The sequence below is a fragment of the Hippoglossus stenolepis genome, chromosome 1 (assembly GCF_022539355.2).
Source record: "Hippoglossus stenolepis isolate QCI-W04-F060 chromosome 1, HSTE1.2, whole genome shotgun sequence".
NCBI classification, from domain to species: Eukaryota; Metazoa; Chordata; class Actinopteri; order Pleuronectiformes; family Pleuronectidae; genus Hippoglossus; species Hippoglossus stenolepis.
The window spans coordinates 13,223,459-13,241,043 of NC_061483.1; the positions used below are offsets into that span (position 1 = coordinate 13,223,459).

The 17,585-nt window shown below is 40.7% G+C and overlaps 1 protein-coding gene across 1 annotated transcript in view; it reads left to right on the plus strand.

Annotated features, from left to right (window-relative positions):
- rras2 (RAS related 2) overlaps positions 1-15,230 on the plus strand; it is a 29,975-nt gene extending 14,745 nt beyond the window's left edge. The window contains exons 2-6 of the mRNA XM_035151285.1: positions 9,726-9,813; positions 9,995-10,097; positions 11,673-11,781; positions 12,534-12,652; positions 13,233-15,230. Of these exons, the coding sequence (XP_035007176.1) occupies positions 9,726-9,813; positions 9,995-10,097; positions 11,673-11,781; positions 12,534-12,652; positions 13,233-13,320 (507 nt within the window). The 3' untranslated portion in view covers positions 13,321-15,230. The remainder of the gene's footprint in view (positions 1-9,725; positions 9,814-9,994; positions 10,098-11,672; positions 11,782-12,533; positions 12,653-13,232) is intronic.
- Positions 15,231-17,585: the final 2,355 nt, after the last annotated feature.

Sequence of the window (17,585 nt, forward strand, 5' to 3'; positions counted from 1 at the left end):
AGCGAAACGCAGTCAGGGGGAATCACCATGTTTTTTTAGAGGGTAACTCCTATCAAAATAAGTCTTTATTCACTGTCTCTCCCAGGAAAACAAGCCAGGGCCCTAGAGAAAACGTCACTGATAACCCATCAATGACTGGGCTTAGAGCGGATTTAATGCAGGGAAGGTGATGTCACATGATCATCTCGAACAATAAGGCCGGTTCACACAGTTCTCCATCTTTGTGTTGTTCTTTGTGATCAGTTTGTGGGCGTCTAAAATATTTACACAGGTCTCCACTCACAGTTCTACAGAATGCACTTATGGGATGGAGATAAAGAAATGGTTTATAGTCCGACCCCTATAGAGCAAACAGGCGGCTTTGAGCCGAGTGATCTGGTGGAAAAAGGTCTTTAAATGGCACCACTTTGATTCTGCGCCTTTGAGCGGGTTCAAAAGTGTTCAGAGTCCAGCACACATTGATATTTAGCAGGCCGATTGAAGTCTTAATGCCAGAGAGGTTAGAGGAGAGCAGGGGGTGTACTGTGCCAGGAGTTGGCCCACTTGGTGGGACATTTATTCTCTCCTTTATTCTCTGCATGAGCTCTATCCCCAGCTCTACAGCCTCGAGTGCTGTAGCTGGGCCATTCAGCACATACAGTATGCAACTTGTTTTTATTGGAAAACACCAGTAAGTGCAAAAATAGTTGTGATACATCAAAGTATAATTAAACTTAATAATATGAAAATATACAGTGTTAAACTGTTCCTATCGAATACAAGAGTCCAGCAAGCAAACAACCTGTTTAACCCATAGATTGTATATAAAGATGAATGGCGCGTCTCCACTTCCCCCCACTATCTGGAAATTAAGCCAAAATATCCTGGATACAAACACTGTCATATTGTGCATTTTGAAACCGAGTCTGTACAGTAGTAATTGGGGAATGGAGTCTCGACATCGGGGTCCATGTCCTATCCACTTACATGGAGGACACAGGATTTATGACCTATACTTTGGCTTCACTCTTGGGAGCTGTCATGTCGTCCATCTTTATATACAACCTAGGATTCAACATAAATTATGAAAAAGTGAAAACACTCGGTGAAAACATCAGAAACAGTTTCCCCTGCACTGAAAAACTGCATCCGTTCAATATAAGCACTGTAGGTCGAACTGGTGAAGCTTATTGCAAAATCTAATTAGCAGTGACATTTAGAGCTGGAGCCGGAATGATTAGTCCAACAAGCAATTAGCTCACTGGCATAAAATGAATCTGTATCGTGTGGATTAGAATTTGAACTTTCACTCACTTTTCAAGTAATAAGTATATTAATATGAATATTCCTAATATAATGAATATACTGTAGTTATTTGTTGCAGCCTACAACATTTACAGTGGATACCTTTAGCCTGTTAGATCATCTGAAAACTCGTTTCAGGGTTATATCAACTCCTCAATGAAGCAGAGTCAAATATACAACCAAAGAAAATGAAGGCTAAAGAACCAATCAAATCAATATCATGATTAACTTTGACTTCTTTTGATTAATGAACCATCATTTTATGTATTATTTTAGGTGCGTCTGCTCGACTCTGTCGCTCGTCACAAAAACAGACCATCACATTTGTTTAGTTATTAATCGAAGGTGTCGAGTCATCGATCCGGATGGTTCTGGTCACTTTAACCCTGATGTCCTGGCTGTGCGTGTCACGTTAGATCGAGTTGCGTGTTGCAGGTGCAGAACAAGGAACCTGGGCCACCGCTACAAAATGAACACAGCAGAAACCAGACAGTTTGTGAATGCACGCATCGGGGAAAGTATGAACCAAATTAACTTATGAGATTTAGTCAGTCAGAGGTTATAAATGTTGGTTTCGGTTAATTGCCCTGCCCTACTCTAATATAATATTTTTTGCAAGGGTATGTTTTTTTATTAGGGGAACTTATAATAATAGATAGTATATGCGCCCTTAACTTGAAGAGTTTCACTGATCTGCTGGCAGTTAAGGCCAGGGCAATGAATAAAGGGACAGTCTATTGATCTGCCGTGCATTAGGAGGTGGAGAGCTTGTAAGAGTGATGGGCGCAGGTTCATTTAATTCGGCATCGAGCCAAGCTTCAGTGCGGCATTCAGTAACGGTAAATATTCACTGATTGTGTTGTTACTGTGCATGTCGAGCGTGCAGTATAAGATCATTAGGCTTCACAGGACGGGGTTAAAGACTTTAGAAAATGACAATCAAAAACTCTCTGTTGCTGTCACATCAGTGTGCAGCGATGATGTGTTCTGTCCTAAAGCCTCCCCAGCTTCAGCAGAACTCTCCCCAGTGGCCCTTTAAGGCCCCGGACACATTGTGTGCTCCCTTTCTCTCCGTGTGTATTAGGTATTGAATAAGTGACCTTTCTGGTTTGTATGAGCTCATGGGAAAAGTGGGTGTTTCCACAGGAAGTTAATGCCTTTCCCTCCCCCCTCTTCTCTTGCTCTCCCCCTCTGTGTCGCCTGCACTCTCCCTCCCCCTCAAATCTTTCAGCCCGTCTTACTTTTTCCACCATTTCTGACTTCAAGAACTCTTGAAGTGCTCAGCGAAACAATGTCGCTCACACAGATTCCCCTCAGTGTGTGTCGGATGCTGTGAAGCATGACAAAATGCAGTGTAAAGATGCAAAGGAACTGGTGGTCACCTTCATCTGTTTAACATTAAACCCTTGTGGTTGCTGTCTGATTGCTGACAGCTGCTGTGTCGTCCAGCCCCAAATGTTGCTGCAAAGGTTGAAACCTGCACCGGCTTGAGGAGGACAGGAAGTGATGCACGCATGCACCGAGTCCTTTCTAACAATCAATCAACTCATGCATTGATTCTGCATTGATTTTTCCTTTCCTGGGTAATGCTTTGGTAACAATGAAAAGCTTGGCCAAGACACTACAGTAGATATATGTGGATTGAGTTTCACCCTAAAAGGTTCCAAGTATAAAGCTACAAAACAGAAGAGCAGTTTACATTTATGTTTTTGTATCTGGTGGCAACTATCAAAATTGTCCCTTACTTTTTAGAGACAAATTAAACTTGTATCACTATCAGGTGAAGTAGTAAATTTGCATTTATGGCTTTTATTGCAACAAAATAGACGACCATAAAATATTCATTATTCCTATTATTAAACCACATTTGTGATGTATTTACATGCTTGTAGAATTTCTGGGTAGATCTGGTCATGTTTTGATTCTATCAGGGACGGATCACCACGATCTGTCACATTCTGCTGCTGTCTGAGGATGGAACTTGGCAGGCTCCAGACTGTCTGGCATGGAGTCTGTGTCCTTAATTGAAATTGCTAAACTTGGCTCTGGCCCACAGATCAATTCTTACAAATGGCACGTTTCACCAGTCATCAGTCACTAGTCACCTGTTGCCCCCACCCTGGCATCTTAAAGGTTGCAGGCTTCTTGATGTTGTCTATGAAGCACTTTGTATTGCTATGTAAGTGAAACCCTTAACAAGGACATGTTAGGTGAAGCTTCAGTTGAACTCTCCACGTGAACTACGGAAAATGTCCAGAAATTTAAGTCTGGACATTTTCCCAGGAGTTTGCTTTTCACATATGAAGAACGCTGCAGGAGATTGTCCGGCTCAGACACAACAACAGGAAATTGTTGTCGAGCTTCTCCTGACTGCATTTCCTCTTTGTAAGTGATAATCTTACTAGAATTTGTTTTGTTGTCTAGTGTGAGGTTGAAGACTTGACTCCTGACACCTATGATCACTGCAAAATTGGATGAAACATTTGCTACTATCGTGTCTTGCAGTGTGGGAAAGCTGCCCGTTGAATCTTCCACAGGCACCTTTGGAAACCAGTGGGAGCTGCGACTGAACTGCACTGACGCAAAAGTTCAAAATGTTCCTCCCAGTGACTAATACAATGACTCTTTCTCGTCTATAACAAAGCTTACTGATTAAACTTGAGCAAACAATGGCACGCCTACCGACAACGTGCACGAAACAGTTGTTGCACACCTGCAGTTTATTTTTGCATAATGAATGAAACCATGCTCAACTAATTTTTCAATTCCGAGCCAGTTTTTGTTCGTCCACAAAAGGTTTAGTTAGCCTGTTGTGTTCGAAACTCCAAATGACAAAAAAGTGTGTATCATCTTTGGCAGAGGAAACTGCTGCGGTGCGATGTGTCTGTGTCTGTGTCTGTGTCTGTGTTGCAGTGCACGAGGAGGTCGGGGGAATATTTAAAATCTGCATATGCTGACACAATTTTTCCTGGAATAACAGAATTTAATGGCCTTCAATCTACATTTCTCTTTAATTAAAGAATAACTGCCGCTAATGACTTGCAAGTCAAGGTCTGTGAATCCTCATCGGGCTCCGGGCCAAATGCAGAAGGCAATTAACAGCATTGATGAGTATTTGTTTTAGCTCAGCACTCCCTCTCATTATGACAGTGCAGTAGGCAGGTACCTCCTCAGCTGAGTAGGTACAGTGTGTTTCTCCTAATTACCCCAGAAATCTCAGTTTTGTCTGCATTGTTGCTGAATCTGTGGTTTTGTGCTCTGCACAGATAGCGAAGCAATATCGGTCTAAACAGGTGGCTCTAACGAAACCAGTAGGATAACTGACAGAGATGGAAAAGGATCTATATTTAGCATCTGTAGGGCTGTTTGTGTGGAGAGGAAGTGGGTGCATAGTGCAAGCATGATGCTGATTACACGCCTACACATATCAACCATTCTTGCTTTCCTCAAGGCTCGCAACCAGTGGCTGTGCCAGACGGGATTTATTGCTTCATGTCTGAAAAAGAAACACAAGCAGTTGAATAAACATAAATGTAAATATGAATTCAAATGATAAAACTTTTCAAGCTGCACAACACATGACATCTTAGACCTTTTTTGAATAGGGAGACGGTTTAGAAAACATTCACCTCCACTTGATTAGATTTGTTGGATTCTGTCATCGTGGTTCCATCTACAAAGGAGGAAGGTTGAAGTTATTTTAAATATTTTCTAGGAAGTTGACCAGCAGGAAGTTTACCAACAACAAATTTGATAACCATTGAAGCTGTTTCTCTTTTTCTGTTTCCAGATGTACACTGTGCTTTGTACATTGAAAAATTCAATGTTCAGACAAAATAATTTGTTTTATGAGATCATTTAAGACTTTGTGAAAGTGCGATGAGTATTTTTATAACTTATTTGCCATTTTATGGCATTTTGAAGACTAAATATTTAACTTATTCATCTCAAATAAAAAGACAGTATTCTTTAAGCCTGACACAAAAAGCAGTGCTGCAGCTGAGACTCATCCACCCTCTTTGTGAGCGGGCCTTGTAATGTTTTCCTGGTGTGAGCGTGCATGTGCTGTGTGGGTGGAGGGCTGGGATGTATAGCTGGAATGCTTGAGGGGGAACTGAGTGACGGCTCTGGACTTTAGTGGGTGGGGCAGGGTAGCGGAACATGTCGTCTGTGACATCAGTGCCGCCCGAGGACTCGGCCCAGGCCGGCTGCCTGCTGCAGAGGTGGAGTTTCCTTCCTGCAGAGCTGACCAGGGCCGAGTGTGGCCTGACCCACCTTGCCACCAACATCCAAACTGCACTGCAGCTTGGCCCTGCAGGGATTTGGATTTTACTCTCACTGTTTTGTTATGTTTTTCTTAATGATTAGTCAATTTAACTTCTGTACCCACTGAACTGATTTTCTTTATTGTTAATTTGAGTCGCCTCGGTTTGAAAACCCATCTGACTTCTGCTGAACAGAGGCAAAAACACAAGGTTGTTAATTATCCTGGTTTTACAGCTCACATATGCACACACCCACCATGGTGGTCATGTCAGAACTGGCCTAATGATTGCCTCAGCGAAACTTGAGTTGTTCTTGGCTTTTTTAGCATCATTCCTCGCTCCATGCAGGCTACAGGATGTTATACAGCAGACTGGCTCTGATATTTAAACAGTAGTTTTCCTCAAGTCTGTGAAGTTACTGCACAACTAAATGATCCAGTAACTTTTTTTTTTTTCCATCTGAGAGGATGTGAATGTTTAACACAGATTTGACGCTCACAGGTCAATTTGCAGCGTGTGTGTGTTGAGTTGCTGACGCCACTCTCCTCATATCCCCATGACAGCTGTTCACTGTTTCATGGAAATTTGTCCAGGAATTCCGTCAGTCACCTCCTCACGTACCTGTGAAATAGTTTGGCAGAAAACATCAAGCGCTCCGATGTCACAGTTTGTCTTTGCTGCAAATAGGCTGGATATCATCTGAAACGTTTTCCATGCTTACGTTATGTCAGCAACATTTCCCCAACAACACACAACAGCTTTTTGTTCAACTGGCAAAAACAATCTGCAACTATATTGATAACAAATTCATCATTTTTTCATTAACATTTTCAAGCACTGTCTGGTTGTAGCTTCTTAAATATGATGTTCATATAGATTGATATAGATTTTATTTGTAACAGCAGTGAAATGAAATGCAACATTATGAGTAAAATCAGGAAATATCTGATACAATATAAATGATATTTGCAACTTCTGAGACAGTTTCTGATTATTGGCACGTTTTCGTCTGAGGTTTGTGGTCCTGCAATAGATGGATGTAGTTGTTTTGGGTTAAATTTCTCGGCTCATTCAGCCTGATCCATCCTGTTTTAAGAGCCTGTTACATCTGATGAAGTCATGGACCAAAATAAGGATTTATAGGTCATGTTACCGGCCGTGACTCAGGCTGGCTTATGTCACATATTTATCGGAAGTCCTCCTGAGTCATGATGCACTCCCCTCACCAAGCCCATCGCTCTATCGCTGCCCAGCCGAAAGCCCCTGCCAGGCCGGACTACAGGCCCTGTTAGTACTGGCTCTGGTGCTGCTGGAACCGAGTAACAGCCTCATCTATCATGGCTCTGGGAGAGTGCGGCAGCTAGCTATGCTACCCGTGCATGTAGAGGGAGGGAAGGTAAAACCGGAGGAGTGTGGAGCTTGATGCAGCCGCCCGGGGTTGACAGAATAGGAATAAGAGGTGGACGGGAAGCAGAGGTCACCTGCTCAGGCTACGGCTGAGTGGTGGTGGAGGAGGTGGGAGGGACAAGAAACACAAGCGGCTTTCTTTTTTCTCTCTCTCCCCCTCTCTGCCTCTGTCTGGTCATCTGAAGGCAGTGCAGTGCAGCGAAGCACGTTCTAGGATACACAGAGTAATACTGATGAATTATTGAACAGTGGTGAGTGGATGTGACACAGGCCGGCACGCTTGCATGCTGCAGAGCGACGGGAGAGTGTGAGGGAAAGATTACCTGCAGCTCATGCAACAACAGAGAGCTGCAGGTGGCACAAAGAATGTATATCCACTGAGCATGTAAGAGAACACACAGTACAATTAAATACATTCACATAAGTAGAGCCATTAGTGATATTATTTTTAAGTAGAAAGAAATGATGACACTATACTTTCAGAATGTTTTGAAGTGAAAACCAACAGTCCCCTTATGACACCACATTTAAATTCACAAGATCTGGATTGTTATTTGGATCTTTGGATCACATTGGGCTGTAAGACATATAGACAAAATGATTAATAAATTATTCATGGGAATAGTTGGAACGATTGACCAATAGTGAAAATAATCATTTAATTGTGACATATCTTTGGTATTTTAACACCATGATTACTTGTTATTTATCAGCCAAAATATAAGATGATATTGATCATGTTTCAAGCTGTATTGGTCATTGACAGTGGTCTTGTATCAGTTGGGCTCTAATCAGAATTAACCAAGTGATTGACCTGCCTGTTTTTGATCTATATCCTCTATGACTCAAAGTGGCAGAGATGGGATATTTAGTGCACATACACACAAGTCATCGCTTGCCTCCCTGAGCTGCCAAATACCAGCAAATAAGCTGTGATCAGCCCGTCGCTGTGTGAAACAACACACACGAACAACACAACTGTTACTGGAGAGAGTTTAATGTGGCTTGTCGTTGGAACAACGGGGAGTCCTGTCTTGGTTTTATGTTCTTGTGATTGCTCTGTGTTTTTAGGGTGTTGGTTTGACATTCCCCGAGCACTCCCCTCAGCTGTCACCACTTAACTAGTCCCCGAGGAGAGAGAGAGAGAACTACAAAACATGGGAAAAATGTAAAAAATGCATGATTCCTCCTCTTCCCTCCCCCCTGGCCCCACCCTTCCAGTTGAGGTTACTAGGAGACCAGATATTGGCTGCGGATTCAAAGCCTTCAGGAGTGAGCGAGCGAGCGGCGCGACTGCTGCAGCCGAGGAAACGTCTTGTAAATGTGTTATTAGCATGAAAAAAGCAGCCTGCTGTCGAAACTTGAGCGGTGGTTGTTGTGTGGGTGAATATTTACTTCAAGCGTCTGCAGGCGTGTGTGTGTTTACCTCCTGTCTGCAGGACAGTAGTAAAGATAGAGGTCCGTGGGGCTGTCTGTGCCGTTTTAACCTAAAACACAATGCCCCAGTGGCTTTTTGTGTCCATTCCTTTGTGCTTAGTCGTTCTAAGGCGGATTATAACATAGTGTTCGCGATGCAAAAGTGACTAAATAAAATATACCCAGAGACGACAAACTTAGATTTTTGAGTTTTCTGCTGTTGGACATTATTCTTCTACCACGCAAAAGCTGCTTGGTGGCTGGTAATTAACCAGCTTGGAAAACACATCAGAAAAAAAAAATAAGAAGAGCACATACCTGCACTAAGGCCCGACAGTCCCCTTTATATTCAATCAAGCGTTACCAACGTTCACACACTCAGACATTAGTCACCTTAATATGCCAGATTGTACTTGTCTTACTCCCAGAGAAATTATTCAAAATGTCAAAAAACACCCTTTTGCAATGAGTTGTCATGATGCCAAGATTTTAGACTAAAATATGATACCAGAATAGAGACATTAGAGTCGATACCACTCTCAGTGATTGGAGAAAAGGTCCTGTTATGTCGAGCACTATTGTTCATGGAATACTTTTCTTTGAGGTAATCTGTTTCGATTAACTGACTCACACATGATGTAACAGGCTTTGACTGACTCACCTTGTTTTTCAAAACACCGGAACAAAAGTCTGTCATGCGTTTTCAATCCCTGTGTACTTATATAGTGTGATGATTGTGTTCTATGTTTTTGTGCTGTATTTTGTCATTTATTTTGATTTTATTTCTACACAAATATGGACCTACGAGTCTGAAATAAAGCTCAACGAACATGTTTTATTGATGAATTCATTGATACAAGGAAAAACAGTAGCCCGACCAGTTTTTTTTGAAAACCACAGGTCTCCTTTAATGCAGCCTCAGGTTAAGAATCTGAGTGTAGATCTGCCTCTGTATTTTTCCGATTCTATTGAAAGTGAAATTAACAGAGATGGTATCATTTTACACATGTGGTATCAAAGTGTCTATACTTTTGGTAACCCTAGTCTCATCATGCCAAGTTTGGCGGAAATCAAACAAACAAAGCAAAGGACGGGGGTGAAAACATTATCTCCCCATGTGAAAAAAAAAAAAAATCGCCTTTGCATGGCACGTGTATTGCGTAATTTACTGTTAGCATAATACCATAGGCCCGTTGGTGTTTCTCTTGTTGCTGCAAAGCTCAGTATATAGGGGATACTGCATATAGTGCACAGTGTATACAGTGAATTCATTAGGTCACAGCTTGTGTCTCTACCTGACATCATTACAGACGCCAGACAAACTCAAGGTTCTTCTCTCTCTCTCTCCTGCAGTCGTACTTCGTCACTGACTATGATCCCACAATCGAAGACTCCTACACAAAGCAGTGTGTGATTGACGACAGGGCGGCCAGGCTCGACAGTAAGTGCACTTTGCTGAACAAACACAAACAGCGTCAACACACACACACAAAGACACACACACACATGGGCTGTTTTATGTTTCTATTGCATTATATTGTACTCGAAGAACTGATCGCAAAGGTGGAATTTGCTGCAATTCTTTGTGTGTTTGTGTCATCGTGTGTGTGCACGCTCTCTAGTCCTCGACACGGCTGGACAGGAAGAGTTTGGAGCCATGAGAGAACAATACATGAGGACGGGGGAGGGCTTCCTGCTCGTCTTCTCCGTCACTGACAGAGGAAGGTGAGTGACAGTTCTCGTCATGTGCAAACTCGCCACACACACACACACACACACACACACACACACACACACACACACACACACACACACACACACACACACACACACACACCTTTTCTCTCTGTTAACACACCTCTGTTTACTGTTCACAGTTACTCACTCTCTCTCTCTCTCCCCCCCTCCTCTGCCTCTCACTCCACATTTTGCTCTGATACTCTCACTTGTTGCCCCCTGTGCTTCCGGGCCCCCTTTGCTGTTGCTGTTGTTGTCATCTTTTGTTCTTAACACTTCCTCTCTCGTCCTGCTCTCTTGAATTTACTCATACCGTAGCTTTCTATTTAAAGCTGCTGAAACAACAGTACTGTATGTGGACTGGTGCAGAAATATCTTCAGTTATGTGTAAAATGTAGGATACACATACAAATATTTTATTTCTCTCTTAAATCTATTCAGTGTGTGTCAGGCTGAATTTTAAGGGAATTCAAATAAAAGTTTATATGTGACGTATTGGTACAATATGTCTTATTTATTTAAAGCTTACTTAAATTCTTACACATTATATACTGTTATCTATAAGATTTTGGCCCTGGTGGATTTTGCGACAGCGGTGGTAACCATGGTAACAGCAAGTGTGGTTTAATACCACAGCTACTACTTTGTCAGAGAGACATTGAAGCAGCAACTGGTCTTTGCACCACCAAGACATGGCTTGTTTTAATAAAGCAAAGAGAGCGAGCAGTAAACAGTGAAGCTGCTGTCAATGAGATAAAGTTATGTCAGTTTGTATGCATGCGTTGTTTCTCAGAGAACTTCTTTATGTAACCAATCGTTCAGATCCTAAAACCATAAACAGAGGATAATATAACTTTATGGGGAAATAAAAGCAGAAAACTATATCATCAGGAGATTTTTCTTAATATAAATGTGATTGTCAGTCATTTTACTGACACTATCAAGACTTAAATCACCTTGAAGATATTTTTCAGGTTACACTGTATTGTATTCTTCTTGTAGTGAGTCCGTCACGCCCCATCCTCTCTGTCTTTGTGTCCCTGCCCAGCAGTGCAGTGAGCTGCCGTCCCCTGCCCCCACCCAAAGCCCCCTCCCACTGTTTAGATTGTAAACACTCTTTCCTTCCTCCATTTATATTAGTCAAGTCCTTCCAGATTTACTATGTGCTCACCAGGCTGTCTGTGGGCCTGCGGCTGTCGCAGTCTTACTCCGACTTTTTCCTTCTTCTCCCAGATTCACATTTTTTTTGTTTACTTTTTGGTTGAAAAAGTGCACATGACATTTATATTATAGTCGCACAATGATAAGGTCAGTGCACTGAGAGAAATAAATGTCATGTTCCTGTAATAGTGAGGCTGATGTTTCCTCTTTGCTGACATGTTCAACCCTTCAGTCTGATTCACAGCAATGATAATAACCCCCAACTTCTGTTTGTTTTTGTCATTTGTTTGGAAGTCTGACACATGCATTCAGTTTCCAATAAATCTGTGCATCCATACGTAGATAACATCATAACCTGTGTAAGAAAAACACACCATAAAACCATGTATCATGTTTTTACAGCTTTGAAGAAATCTACAAATTCCAAAGACAAATTCTCAGAGTCAAAGACAGAGATGAATTCCCGATGATCCTCGTAGGAAACAAAGCAGATCTGGAGCCACAGAGACAAGTAAGTCCAACACAGATCTGAACCCACCGACTGACGAACACACACCCAGTGTGATCGTCTGAGGAGATAAGGATTCACATTTGCATACTTCAAAGTGGAAGCGAGCGCTGCAGCTGCAGATAGCTGCTCAGATTCAACAGGATGTGAGTGAAGGAATAAAAGAGCGGCTGTAGGCATCGTGGTGTCTGGAGGAGGGGAGGATGGATGTATGAAAAGGGAGTGTGATGAAATGATGAATTTTCTGGCTGTTGGGCCTGTTGGTGTGTGAGTCGCTTGTCACTTCTTCACTTCTTGCAGTGAATCAACACCTCCCTCTTGTGGTGAAATGGAGCCGCTTACAGACTCAATGGATTTTAGCCATTGGAATCAGATTTTAGAAAACTTGGGATGGTTTATTATTATTATAAAATTTTTATGATTAAGATGTTCAAGTTCTATAGTTGAAGTTTAAATTACTATAAGTAAATAAAAACCTGCTCCCATGTTGATAATTTCCAATGTGCAACATTTACAAAATATGTACATCTAAAATGAAATTCTATCATTGAGCTGAGATCAAGAGCCATAGTTCCAGCAGCTGTCAACTTTTAGAAGACGGCTTTTTTCTTTATATGGTCGTTCTCGGCCTTAAAAGAAAGTGAACATACATCAATTAGTCAAAGGAGCAGTTTGTTTTGAGGGATTGTGGAAAGTGCTTTTTACATGTGTTGGAGCTCAGGTGACATTCAGCCTGTTCTTCTTTTTTTCCTCAGGTAACCCAGGAGGAGGGCCAGCAGCTGGCCAGACAACTGAAGGTCACCTATATGGAGGCTTCAGCCAAAATCCGCTTGAACGTAGACCAAGCTTTCCATGAGCTGGTTAGGGTAATCAGGTGGGTGGTTGGTAAAAGCACAGTTTACACATTGTTTTCACACGTGGATCTTTCAGTCTTTCAAACCCTACTGTGATAAATATCCCAGATCACGGTAAAACCTTTGCACATATTGCTGTTAGACTGAATATGACATGTCGGGGGTTTGAATTGAAATGCACCTGGTTTATGTTCAGCCATGAACAGTTGTTGCACTTCATTCCCCACGACTGTGTCTCCTTTAGCTCTCAGCATGAAGTGTTGTCTAAATAATCATAAGATAAGATGAATCCTCAAATATAGTATAGTAGTATATAGTACAATAGAGTAAAAAATGTACATATTAAGTCTGAAAAGTATAAGTGAAATAAAAAGTATATTAGAAGTGTACATGAAATGATTAAGTTTATACAGAATAAATGTAGAACCAGTGCACTTGAACCTCGCCCACTTCGAACCAGCACACACAGAGATCTACGAGGATCAACCAAAATGGTTCTAAATTTGGTTGAACACTTGTGTTTTTAGAGCAGAGAGAAGTTGCGTTTTCCATTTATCATTTATGTTTGAAAAACAAACATCTCTCTCTCCCATCTCTCAGGAAATTCCAAGAACAGGAATGTCCACCGTCGCCAGAACCAACGAGAAAAGAGAAAGACAAGAGCGGCTGCCATTGTGTGATCGTCTGAGTCGGCCTTATCACTGTATCTCATGCAGCTACTCTCGACCACCCCGCCCACTCTGCCTGACATCACATCCCTCAGAGGATGACTGACCGCTGCCTTCTCCACGTGCATGACTCCAGACAGCCTTTTCTGAGATACTCTGACCAGGAACTGCTGTCCAGGACATCACTATGGACAACTGGCAATGCCAAAATTTTAACACCACTCTACCTTCAGCCGTAATCTAATCCACTTGAGAGAGTCCCAACACTAAACATTGCCTTCTAAATCAGCCTGACAAATTAACGTTTTTTGTACTCTGAAGGACTTCTCTTGCCTTGTAGTGACATTTGTACCTGCTACCGAGATTGAATGAAAATTATATATCTAGAATGTTAATGACTTTCTTTAGTTTCCAGAGTCTGATCAGAGCAGAGAGATTATCTTATGAAGCTTTGTGTATGTTGTGCCATATCCACCTTTACTCCCATGTGCTAATCTGCTACTGTACATACGTGACATTTGTTGTGATTTTCAAAGTGTATTTCTAATGACTTATTAAATCACCACAGTACAGTGTGTGAGGTTGAGTTTGGTTTTACACATATGAAAGTGAATATATATAAGGATGTATATAAATATAATACCTAGACGGCCCTTAAAGCTACAATGATGGAACTTTCTACCGTTCTGCAGTGGATTCTTTACTTTGTCTGTGGTCTCTGCTTGTGTCTCAGTTGCCAAATGTGGAGTGTCTACTGTATCTGATTTTCTTTTTTAAGTCTTATAGATAGAAGAGTTTTATCCTACGCCATCAACCTCAGTGAACCGAAAGAAATGAGTCTGAAATTCTTTGTGACAACTCCGCGTTGTTTCAGTTCTCTAAGAAGCAGCTGAGGGAAAAAAGGAAAAAGATCAAAACACTGAACGCTCTTCGCTCTACATTCAACCTCTGACAAATCCATTTCTTGCTAATCAAGAAGCTTTCAGTTTAGTTCAGATCATTCCAATGTCACGCATCATTTCTGTCAAACATTTAGTCGACAATTTCACTGTTCTTTCATTCCAATAACACAGTGGCAATGTATTTGTTTTGTCTCCTTGAATTATTCTGTTACACAACTTTTTTGTTAAATTTTTTAACCCAATGGTCTGCTAGTGGGAAACCAGGACACGAGGAAGCACTGAGATGAAAAAGAGAAAAGAAAACAATCTGTCTCCTCCGGGTCATGAACTCAGCAGACCTGCCACCTGTGGAGTCGTCATCGCCGCAGACGCCACGATACTGTTCTGCCTTCCCTCGCCACTTCTGTACTTCTGTTCGGGCGTAATACAGTAAAAAAAGTACTGCAGTTTGTTTTTTCATATCCTTGTCTTGTAATATGAACAAGAAAATCAGATGATGGAAGTAATGGACTTGATTAAATGTTTCTACTCTACTTTTATACATTATTTTCTTATCAATCTAGTTATTAAGTATTTTTATATGTTTATAAGTGAATACATGTTCACAGCTCGGCTGTGTATATATGTAAAGAGGAATATTCAATTCTCTTTATTTGAAACTGAAGATGACTGTTGGCCCAAATCTACAAAATTAGATTTTCTTTCACCCAAATGTGACCAAGAATGTTTTTTCCTTATCGTGGCTTAAGTAATGGAGTATTGATATTTATCTGGAGGGGGATTACCACCAGCTCAGTGCAACATGCCAGATCAGATGGGAGATAGAAAAGATTCTGGTATTTACATGGGAGCTTTATACCACACTAATCAATTATTACAGATTCTGAGATTTAACCATTTCCCATCTCATCGCAAATCCTAGTGTACATCCAAATCAAAATGTTTTAAATTTTCTTTTTCTTCCTTATCAGTGTCTTTTGCCCTGTGTAGAGCTTTTTGGTGCTAAAATAAAATCTGTCATTGAGCCAGATGGGGTAGAGAATCTTTCTTTTCGAGATTCAAAAAGCTGCACAGGATTCGAGAAATCCATGTGCTCTCCCATCGTTATTCCCAGTGGGACTCCAACTGGTTTCTCATCAATATGACCACTCACATCTTAGAAAACGATTGTCAAAAAACCCATTTCTGAACAATTTAATGATTCAGGTTTTTTTATACACTCTTTACGGACCAGTTGTTGTGACCGGGACACAACTGCACGTCGCTCTTTGGGTGCTGCTTGTTCTCTTTTTGCTTTTGGACCACATTTATTGAAATGACTGAGTATCCTAAAGATTTTTTTGTGATATTGCTGAATTTCGCTGCCACGGTGTAAAACCTTCCAAATACAGGAGAAATATGCCCTGTGAGAGACGATGTAAAAATACATGTTTCCTCTGCTGACTATGTATAAACACACATGCCTGCAATCTTCATCTGCCTGTTCTACATTTGAGCCTTTGAGAGCAAACAAATTTAGCGATCACAGTTTATTATATAAATTATATCAGAATACATAACCCCCTCCCATATATCAATTTCTCGTTATATCAGCGCAATGTTGCTGTAAGTGCTTATTAAGACAACAAAAAATGCTTTCTGCAATGAACAGATTGTGATTGAAAAGAATAGCTATAATGGGAATGGATAAAAATGAAGATAAAACCAAATGTCCATTAGGGTCTTTAAAGTAACAGTGCTAGTGTTGGTCTGGTGCAAAGAAAACGTCTGGGATTTAGTACAAAACACTATATAAGGCTAATTCCCATTGTCACATATTCAACAAAGTAAATCCATCTATACATTGTGCTAACCATAATCAGCATTTTATTGTTTTGTGTTTGTGACATTTAATAATTAGTTAAGTATTGTTGCCCACAACCCATACAAGAAAAGGAGTATAGAAGATGGATGGATGGCATTGTTTATGTATTTTGTGACAGTAGACATCCTATGGTAATGTTTGAAAATTTAGATGTGACTCATCACACATGAGTCACATCTAAAAGACTACAGACTTCAAAAAAGGCTACAGAATGTTCCGATGTGATCTTTGCTCCATAAAAATGACCACGGATCGAGAAAAGGTTCATTTAGTGGAGAACAGGCGTCCTTCAGCTTCTGCTGTGATAAAGAGGAAATTAGTCAAGTATGAAAAGGTTGAAAAAACTCAACAGACCCATAATGTCCCATCTTTGGCTTGGGTTAAAGATAGATACCTTTTTTTTTTTAAAATAGCAGCTCAAGAGGATCTTTACTCATATTTACATGTCCTCACAAAATTATAGTCGCGAGGACAGACTTCCATTTAATGATCATATCGAGAAGAAGCAATCTCCACTGCAGGTGATGAGAAATGAGCTGTGAGTGTTTGCCTGATCCTGCGGGGAAATACAGCCGCCCCATTCTAATTTGCATTGAATGACACCCATGGCAAATTACTTCTGGAGAGTTCACGTGTCCAGACACAATTTCATTCAGCGTTTCGAAAATCAAAGGGCAGAACAGAGTGTGTGTATGCACAGAGGCCCTTAAGTGCAAATTACAATGATAATAATAGATAATGACACACAACAACAAATGATTAAAAATAAACACTGGCAAAGAAGAAAACACAACAAATAGGAAAATATAAGAGCAAATAAGAAAAACAATGACGAATAGGAAAGAAACGGAAAATAAGAAAACATCGTGAAAAATAAGAAAACACAACGAATAAGAAAACATGATGACGAATAAGAAAACACAACAAATAAGAAAATATAATGAAAAATAAGAAAACACAACAAATAAGAAAACACGATGACAAATAAGAAAACACAATGGCAAATAAGAAAACAACAAATAAGAAAACACAACAAATAAGAAAACACGATGACAAATAAGAAAACACAACAAATAGGAAAAACACAACAACAAATAAGAAAACACAACAAATAAGAAAACACAACAGAAAATAGGAAAAACGCAACATTTGTGATTAGTTGTTTTTTCTTATTAGGGCCCGAGCACCGAAGGTGAGAGGCCCTATTGAAATTGAAAGGATTTTTATTATTATTAGGGCCCGAGCACCGAAGGTGAGAGGCCCTATTGAAATTGAAAGGATTATTCTTATTATTATTATTATTATTAGGGCCCGTTATTATTATTAGGGCCGGGCACCGAAGGTAGGAGGCCCTATTAGTGGAAAGGATTATTGGGGCCCAGGCACCGAGGGTGAGAATCTATTGAAATTGAGTTATTCTTATTATTATTAGGGCCCAGGCACCGGGTGGGGAGGCCCTAATGAAATTGAAAGGATTATTCTTATTAGGACGAGCACGAAGGTGGAGGCCCTAGTAAGA